At 45.6% G+C, this 14,441-nt stretch overlaps 1 protein-coding gene across 1 annotated transcript in view; it reads right to left on the bottom strand.

The window, feature by feature from the left end:
* Positions 1-6,489: 6,489 nt before the first annotated feature.
* The window catches only part of COX16 (cytochrome c oxidase assembly factor COX16), a 50,419-nt gene continuing 42,467 nt past the window's right edge, over positions 6,490-14,441 (bottom strand). Inside the window, exon 4 of the mRNA XM_006130310.4 lies at positions 6,490-6,854. Within this exon, the coding sequence (XP_006130372.2) occupies positions 6,735-6,854 (120 nt within the window). The 3' untranslated portion in view covers positions 6,490-6,734. The remainder of the gene's footprint in view (positions 6,855-14,441) is intronic.

Below are 14,441 nucleotides of genomic sequence, written 5' to 3'. Positions count from 1 at the left end.
TCCTGGGGAATCCCAGTGAGAGGGCTAAATAAAATCTGGGGGGTGAGGTGTCTTGGCCACGTGCCACAGCCTGGCAGAGAGGGGCTCGTGGACCAGTGGTTGGGAACCGCTGGTCTAGAGGTCAAAGCAGAAATCAGAGACACAGATGATGAATTCTGTTCCCTGCTCTGCCACTAATTCAATGGCTAACTTTGAACAAGTCACTTCTGCCAAAATCTGCAAGTGTCCTCTACTCTTGGGTTGCCTAACCTGAACGATCTAGAGCCCAATTTTCAGAGATAGAATCATAGAATAATCGGACTGGAAGGGACCTCGAGAGGTCATCGAGTCCAGCCCCCCGCCCTCAAGGCAGGACCAAGCTCCGTCTACACCATCCCTGACAGATGTCTATCTAACCTGTTCTTAAATATCTCCAGAGAGGGAGATTCCACCACCTCCCTTGGCAATTTATTCCAATATTTGACCACCCTGACAGTTAGGAATGTTTTCCTAATGTCCAATCTAAACCTCCCCTGCTGCACTTTAAGCCCATTACTCCTTGTCCTGTCCTCAGTAACCAAGAGGAACAAATTTTCTCCTTCCTCCTTGTGACACCCTTTTACATATTTGAAAACCGCTATCATGTCCCCCCTTAATCTTCTTTCCAAACTAAACAAGCCCAGTTCATGAAGCCTGGCTTCATAGGTCATGTTCTCTAAACCTTTAATCATTCTTGTCGCTCTTCTCTGTACCCTTTCCAATTTCTCCACATCTTTCTTGAAATGTGGCGCCCAGAACTGAACACAGTACTCCAGCTGAGGCCTAACTAGTGCAGAGTAGAGCGGCAGAATGACTTCACGAGTTTTGCTTACAACACACCTGTTGATACAACCTAGAATCATATTTGCTTTTTTTGCAACAGCATCACACTGTTGACTCATATTCAACTTGTGGTCCACTATGACCCCTAGCTCCCTTTCCGCCATGCTCCTTCCTAGACAGTCGCTTCCCATCTTGTATGTATGGAACTGATTGTTCCTTCCTAAGTGGAGCACTTTGCATTTCTCTTTATTAAACCTCATCCTGTTTACCTCTGACCATTTCTCTAACTTGCTAAGGTCATTTTGAATTATGTCCCTATCCTCCAATGTAGAGCAACTGTACCTCACACTGATGTCAGCTGGTGTGTGGGTCCTCAAAACATCTGAAAAATCAGGCAAAGTGTCTCAGGTTAGACACTCAAGATCACGAGTTATTTTGAAAGTGTTGGACTTACTCTATCCATACTTCAGTTTCCCTATACCTAAGGGTCCAGCCACACTAGAAGTACAACTATGTTTTCTGTAACCATCTGTCATCTTTTCTCACATTATAACTGTGTGTCAAATATGTTTATGCAGTCACAGCTGTCACACTACCTGAGTTTGTACATTCTGAGACTATCTGCCCAACTATCCCATAGTGCCTCCGCAGGTATTGGAGTGCTCAGAAGATCTACATGCAGATTACCAATAGCAGCAAGTGGGACAATGTTTCCTGATGCTGGAGCACTGACAGTGGGAATGGAGGAGGAGTCCCCAAACTAGTTCTACAGGCAGTTTGGGGCACCTCTTCACACAGCAGAGTGACACCACTATGAGGAAGTTACTCACCTTCATGCAGTAATGATGATTCTTCGAGATGTGTCCCCCACATGGGTGCTCCACTGTAGGTGTCGGGCTGGTCCCGGTGCCACAGAATGGAGATTTGTTAGCAGTAGTACGCCGGACCGCGCATGCAAATTCACTGTCTCATGCTGTTCACGCTGTTTCTGAGAGCACAGTCCAACTTTTGCCAGTTCCTCCTAATCGCCAAGTAACTGAAAGACACAATAAAATAAAAAACTCTGAAGTGGGGAGTAAGGGCGGATTGTGGAGCACTCACGGGGATTCACATCTCAAAGAATCATCGTTACTGCACAAAGGTGAGTCACTTCCTCTTCTTCTTCGAATAGTGTCCCCATGGGTGCTCCACTGTAGGTGACTTCGCAGCAGTAGCCTGTGGTAAGGCAGTGGGATTCAGAGACAAGACCATATGATGGCTGAGAGTACTGCTGAGGCAACCGCTGAGTCACTTATACGTATGTTAGTAAGGGTGTAATGTCTGGCAAAGGTAGATCCAGATGACCACGTGGCTGCATGACAGATGTCCCCTAGTAGAATGGGCTCGCAGGAACCATGGGAGTGGCTTGTTTTGTAAAGAGTAACTGTGAGCGATGCATTTAACTATGAGGTTCGATATGCATTGTGCTGAGAGTGGTTGGCCTTTAGAACGCTCAGAGGTGGAGACGAATAGTAGATGAGATGTCTGAATGTCTTGTGTCCTGTCAATGTAAAAGGCTAACGCCTGGCAAACATCCAAGTTGTGAAGTTGGGCATGTTGGGTTGACAAGCGTGGTTTAGAGTAAAAGGTTGGAAGAACTATTGGTTCGTTAATATGGAATTCCAAATTTATCTTTGGCAGGGATGTAGGTTGGGGACGAAGGACGTAAAGACTGTGTAAGGAGGGAGAGCCGAGAGGGTGGCTAGCTCACTTACCCTCTGTGCCGACGTTATTGCCACCAAAAAGACAACCTTCGTGGTTAGTATGGGAAGATCACAAGTGGCGAGGAATTCAAAGGGGGACTTTGTCAATGTGTCCAAAACTAACTCAAGGTTCCACGGTTCAGGGGGTTGTCTGTACTGTGGGAAGAGATTTGCTAAGTCTTTCATAAACCTCCTAATGAGCGGATGGCTAAAAATGGAATAGCTGTCTACAGGAGGCCAGAATGCCATGATAGCGGCTAGGTGTACTTTGATTGAGGAGATGGCCAGACCAGCGGTCTTGAGGTGCAGAATATAGTCCAAGATGTGATGAACAGGAAGGGACAAAGGGTCGAGATTCTTGTCCATGCACCAAGATTGGAATCGACGCCACTTGTGGAGATAAGTAGAGCGGGTAGCGGGTCATCTGCTATGTATTAATATGTGCTTGACTTCCTGGGAGCAGGAGTTTTCTGTCGGGTGGAACCAACTAGGTACTATACCGTGAGATTGAGGTGCTCTGGTTGAGGATGCACCAGTGTTTCCTGGGATTGAGTAAGCAGGTCGTGTCTCCTGGGGAGATTGTATGGCGGATACGGTGATATGCGAAATAGATAGGGAGGCCATGAAGGGGGCTATGAGTATTACTGTTGCCGCATCCCTGATCACCTTCTCTAGAACTGTCAGTAGTAGAGGAGTCAGAGGAAAGGTGTAGAGAAGGTGATGGTTCCAGCTGAGTAGGAAGGCATCGCCCAGAGATCCCGGTCCTATATCCGCTCTGGATTAGTAGTAATAGCACTTCACGTTGTGATGTGTTGCAAAGAGATCTATGACAGGAAGTCCCCATCTCGTGAAGATGATCCTCAGCACATCATGTTGAATCTCCCATTTGTGTTGTAATATGAAGTGCCTGCTGAGGGCATTGGCTGTGGTGTTGTCCCTGCCTGGGAGGTACAATGCTGTGAGAGTAACGTAATGATGGATACACCAGTTCCATAGCCGAACTGCCTCTGCACAAAGGGAATGCGATCAAGCTTCTCCCTGTCTGTTTATATAGAACACCGTCGTCACATTGTCGGTGAGTATATGGATTACTCGTCCATGGATGAGGGTAATAACGTTTGCACGCATTGAACACCGCTCTTAGCTCGAGGAGGCTGATATGGAGTAGGACTTCCTGTGCGGACCATCTCCCTTGTATTTGGTGACGTCCCAGGTGAGTGCCCCACCCCACAATGGATGCATCGGTTGTTATTTCCATAGTGGGCTGGGGTCGGTGAAATGGTGCCCCAACTAACATGTTTGCAGGGACAGTCCACCATATTAATGATTGAATTACATTTCGTGGAACTGTCAAAGCAAAAACACGCTCCTCTCTGTTTAGGTGGCTAACAACTGATTGCTTTATTGATCTGTAAAGCAAAGTGAGCCAAACGTGGTCCCAGCAAAGCCGGGCCCAGTAAAGCTGCTTAATACAATCAATCCTAGTATCTTTATACCCTTAACCAAACAGTCTGACATCAGGGCATCCAATTACAGAAATTCTCAATTAAATTTGGAAAAACAAAGCCTTATCAACAAGATGGCAGACAGGTACGAGGGAGTACATCTCCTGTCCCAACCAGCCCAATTAACACATACCAATAGCCCATCCTGTAGGCCTCTTCTTACGGGGTGACAGAAAGTTTACTCTGGTCTACGTGCTTGAGAGAAAAGCTGAAATGGTTTCTGATATACAAGATGGCTTCTAGCTAAACATAAAATAGCTTCTACAGAACGGAGACCATTCTGTGTCCATCTTGCCTGCTGGGGATGTAGACCATGGCTACCCAGAGTTGTAGGCGTCTGAGATGTAATCTGGCATTGGGTACCACATATGTGGTTGCTACCATGTGCCCGAGTATTCGTAGACAGCTAAGTATGGAGGTTCTGGGACTCGTAGAGAGTGCTTGTACGAGATTGTGTATGGACTGAACTCTGCTTTGGGGCTCGAGTGGTAGTTGAATCTAGACAAGCACCTATGAACGCCAGAGATTGCTAAGGAGTTAGTGATGATTTTTCAAAATTGATTATGAGACCGAGTGTCTGGAATATAGCCTTGGTTATACTGGTGGCTTGCAGAACGTCGGCGAATGAAGGTGCCTTGATTAGGCAGTCATCGAGGTAAAGAAATATGATTATTCCCGATGGTCAAAGGTGGGCTGCCATGACAGCCAGAGTCTTTGAAAAGACCCTGGGTGCTGATGAAAGGCTGAACAGTAACACCTTGCATTGGAAATGTTTGGGACCCACTGGAAAATGTAGAAAACGCCTGTGCACAGGGTGGATTGTCATGTGGAAGTAGGCGTCCTGCAAGTTGAGGGACGCAAACCAATCCCTGTTGTCAAGAGCTGGAATAATAGTAGCTAATGTCACCATCTTGAACCTTTGTTTGCGGAGATACTGGTTGAAGCGTCGTAGATCTAAGATTGACCTCCATCCCGCTGATTTTTTGTGAGTTAGGAAGTAATGGGAATAGAACCCTCTGCCCCTGAACTCCTCCAGTACTTTTTGTACCACCCCAATAGTGGGGAGACGGGAGACTTCCTGTTATCGTCAGAAGGGTCCCTGAAGAGGGATGGGGAAGGCAGGGATGGTGGAGGGAGAGAGGCGAAGGGGATGGGGTATTCGTACACTACTAAAAGAGGATGACTGCCAGGGCCAGCGTGTGTTTCTGCATGCTGGTGCCTCTTGGGGGGCAGGGGAGGCGGGGGGAGAAGTAGCTAGTTTCTGTGTGCTGCACACATCTGCAAGCACTGTCCTTGCAGCTGAGGATGGTTCTGGGGGCAGAGGCAGGGCACAGATATCCCCCCTCCCATCAAGGGAAGTGTGCAGCGCAGAAACACACAGGCTGGCCCCAGCAACCAGCCACTTGGAGCAGCATGTGAGGCCACAGAAGTCAAGGGTCCTGCCAGGCTGCCGGCTAGGAGCCACCTACAGTAGGCATCTTCCAGGCAGAACTTGCACCTGGCTCCCTCTCCCATATTCCAATCCTCTGCCACACTCAAACCCCTGCACCTGGCTCCTGCATCCTTCCCCATGGTCACAACTCCCTCCTGAACCAAACTCCTTCCCAAACCTGCACCCTAATCTTCTATCCAGAGCTCCTTCCTGTACCCAAACTCTGTCTCAGACTCCAGACCTCCTCCATTAATATTGTAGAAAAGTGAGGGCCCTGACCACTTACCAAATTCTTGGAGTGACCCCTCATTGAAAATTATTGTCCATCCTGATCTACATAGGTATTCTTTGCAGAGTATTCTTTACCATAACTACTTGCTAAGCAGCTTCTACTTATTAGTGCATGAAGGCACAGATTCACACAAAGATGATTATAAAGAAAGCCAATTACAGGTAAACAATCTCCCTAAATCTATATGTATGCGCACTGGGAGATTTTGCACTCCACATATTGGGCTAAGCAGATTGTATTGCTTTGCTTTGCTAGCTCATATAAAAAAAATAGCAAGGGTCTTACAGAGGAAGAGCTCTTGCTAGTTAAACTGAGCTTTTCCACAGGGAAAGTTACTGCCCACCACAGCATATCAATAAAGTGATTACAGAACTCTGACCACAGCTAAATGAATGTTATTAAAACCATTACCTGATTAGTGTATTGGCAAGGTGCTGAAAATAAACTACAAGAGCATTATTATCCAAACGTGTGTGCTGTTCCTTCACAGCTCTTATGCCTGTAGAGACCTTCCAAGTTTAAAAGCCCCATGCCTGAGATCACACATGAGCTCTCTGCACCAAGATACATCTGGTCACACAAATCTAGGCTGCAGAACTCGCTCTCTTTTGAGGATGACAACTTGTGGTACTGACAAGCTGAATTCCCACTGAAGCCCACAAAAGATTTTGACAAGCAGCAATTAAAAATACTGAAAGAAAACACTTGCATCCTCAATGAAAGAATGAGCTGATCTTTATTAAGAATTAATATACACAATCTATGGGCTTATATGCAAGCAGATGCACTTGAATAAAGATCTTTATTTAACATTTTGTCTCAGACTGATCTAAAGTAAAGCCACCTGTCAACTTGGTTCTTCCCTGCCCATGTTTGTCCCTGGACACAGGATGAGAAAGTAAGGAAGTCCAGTCACTGGCATAGCAGTGATTGTGCAAAGACACCAGAATAGGCACACACAGTCAAGATGGCTTGGAATGAAGAACTTGCTGTTGCTGCTGCTCTTGAAAAGACCTGGAATCCTCCCATGGACGTGGCCCTCTGATGTTCTTCCAGTCATCAAAGTCAGTGTTTTTCATTTTCTGAAGATAAATAACAAACATGAAGCTATGTTAGGGCAAGAGCTGCAGTGCTTTAAACAGAGTTCTTCCAAATGTGCTTGTTTACTAGATCACAAATTTACTATATATAACATCACCCACTAGGCAATCAAAAAGTCTACAGACAGGAGAAAGAGAAATATCAGAGGGCAGCTAAAATGCCATCAGCATCTATAATGACTGTACTGTAAGTGTTCCTCTATATTAGTGGAAGAGAGAGCACCTCTGTCATAATTCGTTAGGGTAGAACAGGGTTTTTTTTTTTTTTTACTACTCTATTTTTCAGGTCAGCCCTTTGACTGCAGGACTTTTTGGTGTTAGGGGAGAGAGGTCTACAAAGGGAAAGGGAAAGTCAGAAACTGCATGTTCCCCTTCACTCCATCCTACTTTCATATAAAAGAGAAGAATGCATGGCTTTCCAAAATGTGCTTCCTAATTCCAGAAACCACTAATGGGAGATGGGGCTATAGCCATGTTCTCAGCTCACCTACCCAGATTTCCCTTTGGGGTGAGGAATACACTAGGGGACTTGTCTACACGGTGTGTTAATCCAAGTTGAAGGGGGTGCACTAGAATGTTATGTACTAATTGGTCCATGTGGACTGGGTGCTGGGAGCCATTGAACCAAACTGCAAATCTTGTATATACAGGCAGTCCCCGGGTTACATACAAGATAGGGACTGTAGGTTTGTTCTTAAGTTGAATCTGTATGTAAGTCAGAACTGGCGTCCAGATTCAGCCACTGCTGAAACTGACCAGCGGCTGACTACAGGAAGCCTGAGGCAGAGTTGCTCTGCCCCGGGCTTCCTGGAATCAGCCGCTGATCAGTTTCAACAGGCTGAATCTGGACGCCAGTTCTTACATACAGATTCAACTTAAGAACCCCAGGCGTCCCCAAGTCAGCTGCTGCTGAAACTGATCAGCAGCTGATTCCAGGAAGCCGGGGGCAGAGCAACTCTGCCTCGGGCTTCCTGTAGTCAGCGCTGGTCAGTTTCAGCAGTGGCTGACTTGGGGACGCCTGGGGCAGAGCAGCTGGGGTGCTGCTGGGTTGCTCCCGGGACCAACCGGCAGCGCCCCAGCTGCTCTACCACAGGTGACCGGAGAAAAGCCTGGTCTGCTGGGGGGGGAGGGAGCTGCGCCTCCCCCACCCCCAGCAGACCAGGGAGACGCGGGCGGCAGACCGAGACACACCGCGGTTCCGCCGCCCGGGTCTTCCGCGGCTTTGCTCCGCGTCTCCCTGGTCTGCTGGTCTCCGCGGCTGTCCCGCTGCCCGCGTGCTCTGCGGCTTTGCTCCCCCCCCAGCAGACCAGGGAGACGCGGAGCAGCTTTTCTTGCCCCGGAGGACGCAGGCGGTGGGACCACAGCGCATCTGGGCGTCCCGCCGCTCCCGTCCTCCGGGGCGAGAAAAACCCCGTTTGTAACTGCAGATGCGACATAGGTCGGATCCGCGTAACTCGGGGACTGCCTGTACTGGAAACATCATCATCAAGCAGGGTGAGGGTTAGGCGGGTGCTTCCGCACCCTGAGTTCCAGCAGACATGCATAGATCCTATTGGAATGCACTAAGAGCTTCTTAGTGTGTGTTAATGTAGTACTGTTTGCAATGGGGCTATATGAATATGCACTAGGGAACTTTTAGTGCATACTAGCAGGGTTCATGTGGGGCATTTAATGCACAATATACTAGTGCACTCTAAAATTTACACCTCTCTAGTGCAGACTAATGCGCTGTATAGACAGCCCAAGGGGTGTTGAGTGGCCAAATGGCCTAGTGCTTAAAAGATTCTGGCTGCCTCTCACATAGGTTCTCTGAAGATTACACGGGATCTGTCCCCACCTTCCTGCAGCACCCCTGTGCAAGTGCATCTAAAACTGGACTCTTCATGTATTTCTGTGATTGGGTAAAAAGAAGAAACTCTCCCCTGCCCTTCCCTGCACTGTACTGCTGCTGCAGAAGGTAAAGGCATGCTGCGATTCCCCCAGGAACACGGCTGTAGGAAAACACAAGACAGCATTTTGGCACAGGGTATTGCAGTACTTGCTGTAGAATCTTTGCAGTCTATTTTTAAAGCCTCGCCACTTCCCATTTCAAACAACTGCAACAATAAAAGACTGAGGCCGAGAGATTCTGGATCCAGTGCATTTTAGTGCAAGTTTAACTTCAATGCAGTTACTGAAAACATGCTAGAAGTAAACTCTGCTGATTCTTCCTTTAGTTTAATGCACAGAGATGGTGGAGAAGTAGCAGCTAATCCCAAGTGTCCTTAACCATCTACTTCAGTTTTACCTCCTTCCCCTGCTCTCCACCTCCCATTCTCTCCACTTTATCCCTGAGAACATATGTTCTAAACCAAACTTCACAGTGATATCAGTAGGTGCCCCTCCCACTTAGGGTTACCAGATGGTTAAAAAAAAAATACCAGACACACTTGATCTCAGATCTGAGGGGAACAGGGCTGGCCGAAGGAGATCGGGGGAGGGGAAGAGAACCGGTCAGTGGGAAGCAGGACTGGCTGGGAGGGAGCCGGGGAGGGGGGGGGAACCGGCTGGCAGGGAGCGGGGCTGGTCCTGCAGAGCCTGCATTCTTATCTGCCTACTATCAATCACCCAAAGGGATGACAAATAATGAAGGACTTGAATAAGGGTCACAGAATAATTTGGCAGCTGTAACAGGACAGGCCTGCTAGTATTCATGTTATGTAAAACCTTCATGACACTTCTATAACTTGAGGAAATCTCAATGAGATTAGTCAGATTTCAAAAGAGATTAAACAAGATTCCACAGCAAACACTTGTGCACACATATACATACACCAGACTTTTGACATGAGGTAGCAGCAGCTGAATTTTTCATACAGTGGAGTGAGTTAGCACAAGCATTTCCTGAAAACTGTCCTTGCTACTTTATTCAATTTGTTATTAACCAGCCTTTTATTTCCACTGAAGGAAATCTGAACTGACTAGAGAGGAGTTGGGGGAGTTTAGGGAAGGTGCCCAATTATCCCATGCCCCAGCAGCCATCACTCTGAGCACAAGAGACAGAATTAAACACCTGACTCAAATGGTAGATTCAAAGCCAACACACTGCAAAGAAACTTGTGCTTTACAAAGGGAAAGCATCCTGACTTTATAAAACGGATGCACAGTAAGTTTACAGTCTCTACCCACGCCTGCACTAGAAATGTTCAGAGATTTTCAATGAGCAGTTACTCAAACAGAAATATCTACAGTGAAACTTAAGTATCTGAAGAGAGGCTGCTAAAAAGACCAACAAAAGGAGAATTCATAGTAGAAGATAGTCTTTAACTAAAGGTTAACTAAACTGTAATGGAAACCTTAAGGAAGGCTTTGAAGGGGTCACTCTCAAGCCAAAGGGTTGCTTACAGCAGCAGTTGTTTCAAATAAAAAACGGAGGAAATGAAAACAATAGCATATTTTGGGAGTATTTGTTCCAAAATTAGTGGAATCAGGGTTCCTGAAAAGGCATTATGAGTTACACAATGAAAGACTTGGATATCAAGGAATGGTTCAAGTCAGTGTAAATAAGTCTATTAAAATTATTGCATCAATGAGGTCTGCTAAGTTCATCCCTGTCAGTTAAAGTTAAGAAGTACAAATCTAATCAATGCACAGGCAAAGCATATGTTTGTTTGCTCAGGTGTTACATTTATGAAGGTTATTAATAGTTTGTGACATTCACCACTGATCTAGGGGTAGCAGGCTCCTAATGACACGTGGCAGAATCGGCAACTATTAGCAGCCTAGAAGGGACATGTATCTCACCAGTTATACTTTCAGAACAGCCAGGCTATAACAGTTCCCAAATCTGATCCCGCCATAAAAGTTTTTAAAAGAAAAGGGGCCCTTTTTTATTCAGGTAAAGAACACCAACTGTGAAAATGGATCTGAAAAAAGCCCTGATTCTCCACAGGTTAGAACCTTTTGTAACTATTTATATCTGTGCAAAGAGTTGGTACAACTCTACTAAACAAGAACACTCCAGTCATTCAAACACACACCGGTGAGAGCCTTTCATACCTGCTTTGCATAGAGGTAAACAATTGCATCAGTACACAGCAATAGAGAACCTAGCCTTCAACTGTTAGCCCTGGTCAGGGCCGGCCCTAACATGAGGTGAACTGAGGCGGCCGCCTAAGGTGCCAGACTGTGCGGGAGAGTGAGGGGGGGGGGCGCGCCACTAGGACCCAGAGGGTGTGTCTAGACTACGTGGCTCCATCGACGGAACCATGTAGATGAGTTTACTAGACATAGCAAAATGAAGCGGCAATTTAAATAATAGCCGCTTTGTTTACATCAAAATTGCCGCCGCGCTGTGCCAACAATCAGCTGATCCAGCACAGCGGCCGGTCTAGACGCTCCGCGGTCGACAAGGGAAGCCTTTGTTGACCGCTCCGGTGAGGTTTACCGGAGTGGTCGACAAAGGCTTCCCTTGTTGACCGCGGAGTGTCTAGACTGCCTGCTGTGCCAGATCAGCTGATCGTTGGCACAGCGTGGTGGCCATTTTTATGTAAACGAAGCGGCGATTATTTAAATTGCCGCTTCATTTTGCTATGTCTAGTAAACTCATCTACGTGGCTCTGTTGACAGAGCAATGTAGTCTAGACACACCCAGAGTGTAGAAAGTTGTGTCTGCTGCTGAAGTATATGTATTCTCTCTGCTCTAGATGCAAAGAGATGGTGGAGTGCTGTGCTGGAGGAGGGAGGGCACAAGAGTCCTTTCAAAGTTTTGGCCCAAGTGAGGGGACATGAGGGCATCCTTTGAGCTCCCCACCTCAGGTGCCAAAATGTTGTGGACCAGCCCTGGCCCTGGCCCTGGCCCTGGTCTACACTAGAGAGTTATTTCGAAATAACCTCCCTCATTTGGAAACAACAAGTGGAGCGTCCACACTACCAAGCCTGTTATTTCAAAATAACAGGCTGATTATTTCAAAATCTGTACTCCTGCTTTCCTCAAGGAATAACGCTTATTTTGAAATAATAGGAGTGTGGACGCTCCACTGCTGCTATTTCAAAATAACTACTCCCCGGTGCTTCCTGGGGCTCTAAGTCAAGGCAGTGCATCCACAATAATGGAGCCTGCCTAGAGCTAATTTCGAGGTTCCCCTATAGCGGGAAATCGCTAGTTTGGTTTTGTTATTTCACGAGTTATTCCACATTTAGTTATTTCAAAATAATTTCCTAGTGCAGACATCCCCTTACTGTACTACCAGAAAAGTTAAGTCCTTTTTCTGTCCACTGAACAGGAACAGCACACAACACTACAAGCTGCCTTTAGATTGCCTCACAACTATGTTGTAGCATATGCAGGTAGCTTCCTTCAGACTGTCTTACAACCATTGTGTAGGTGTACAGCTAGCTCTATTCCCAAGTTCATTCAAGCTTAGGGCTTTTTGCTGAGAATGCCAATTAGTGCTAGCTGTGAATGATGTGGACACCTTTCCATTCGGACCAGCACAGAAGCACCACACGCAGATGGTAAACTACATTCACCCACTTCCAACTTCCAAGGTATACAAACTGGCAGTCTGGAGGTGAAAGGCTTTCTACTTTGCTACCAATTCCCTGCCCTATACAATCCACTGAACAGTCAGTCACTGAAGAAGATTTAACCAGATCAGACTGACATCCCTTTTGCTACTTGTCTCAAATAACACAAAGGATACTGAAAATTAATTGTATACAACTGGAGAAATGTAGCACATTAAACCTACTGATTCAATTTCTAAATCGGCTTGAAAATGCCTCTTAAAAGTATTTGGCTGACAAGTTGTAACTGCAAGAAAGTTGCAGCTCTGAGAACAGGTGGTGTGGATAAACCAAAGCATTTAGCTGCTCACTACATATTATGCTCTTTTAAAACTCCTGTTAAGTAGGTTGCAATATTAGAGATACTATATTATTAGGGAAGGTATAAAGAACAGGTAATGGGCTAAGCAGTCATTCACTCCTGGGTTCACTAGTTCAAACCTGGTCCAGATTGATGATGTTTGAAAATTATTACCTTTGGTTCTATGTTGCCCACAGTCTCCATTTCACAATGAGCAAAATAAGTCAACAGAAAAAAATCATTTGAACCTACGAACACTCAGCAACTCTGAAAAATCAGGCCAAATTGTTTCAAGTTGGCCACCAAAATCAGTAGTTCTTCACAACAATTGTGAGTGTAATGTCTCTATGTTTCACTCTCTGTAAAAATAAAAAAATAAAAACTCACCTTTCTGAGAAAGGGGTTAAGAGGCTTACTTCATTAGGTTTGTGAAGTATTCAGATACTTTGGTGATGAGCACCCAGAAATGCTAAACATAACAAATCAAAAGGGGGCAATTGCAGCCCAGTACTATGGTAACCAGCATGTAAACTTTCAGATAAAAATGAAAGGATTATAAAGAGCAGAACATCTTCACAGTTTAAAGGATCAGAGAAGACAAGAGCATCAAAATAGTTCTGTATGTATAAAGGCAACAAATTACTTTCTGGGCGCTGTTGTGTGTAAAAAAAAATGCTATTAGAATGTTTAGACATAGGAGAAAGTTAAAATATGTGTTTAAAATCTCCACTTTATTGCACTAATGAAGCGTTATGTTTTGCATGAAAAATTTCACAATGCAATCTCTTTGCTCTTTTTATTTTCCTTAGAAAAGTTTGCTGTCACATCTGTTTAGCGATTTAAGGGTTATCACTTTGTATTTAATTATTATCTGTGATTAATCCTTCTCAGACTGGAAAGCTGCATGGAGTAATTCTTTTTAACCAGAGGGTGATTCTTTAAAAGCTTTATGTTATTAATGTATAATGCAAGTTGACAAGGGCTGAAGTTGAAAGCAAAGAGAATGCAACATCTGAAAGAAGATTTTTATTTAGTGAAGGAAAGAATGGTTATGGGATTCAGACCCGGTTCCACAAAGGGACTTAAGCAGTGTGACATTGAGTGTTACAGTGTTTCCAGGTTAGGCAACTAAAAAATTACTAGAACAATATTGTGATCCACAATGAAGGAGCCTAAGAATGTGATCCACAAAAGCCAGCAGAAAGCAACCTCAGATAGCTATTGGAAGATACTGATAGGAGATAAAGAGTTATTGGAGCAGGAGGACTGACCCTGGATCACCCACCTGCCAGATGGGTGCCCTGTACACTAGGTTACATAGTCAATTTGGATTTCTCTGGCCCAATGACTATTTATGAAACACAGAACAGTTTCAACAATAGAAATTGTTGGACCCCCAACTCAGTGTCAGAGATCTTGCCTGTTCGAATCCTTTCTTCCTCTCAGCAGAGGGGGCAATTAACCCTAGTCTTCCATATCTTGGATCAGTGCTCTAGCTACTCAGCTACAAGTTATCAAGTAGGCACCAAGACCCCTTCTTTCCATGGTCTCCAATTCTGAATAGAACTCAGCCAGCAGGAGGCTTCTCAGCATGCCTACCAGACTAGGCCCTATGAGTGAGTTAGGTGCCCCTTACGGTTGCCAGGTGTCTGGTTTTGAACTGGACTGTCCAGTATTTGAGCTTTCTGTTTGGGAAACAAATTGAGAAAATATAAATGTCC

This window comes from Pelodiscus sinensis, chromosome 4, assembly GCF_049634645.1.
Source record: "Pelodiscus sinensis isolate JC-2024 chromosome 4, ASM4963464v1, whole genome shotgun sequence".
Taxonomy (NCBI): domain Eukaryota; kingdom Metazoa; phylum Chordata; order Testudines; family Trionychidae; genus Pelodiscus; species Pelodiscus sinensis.
This window is presented reverse-complemented; position numbering and strand designations above follow the sequence as displayed.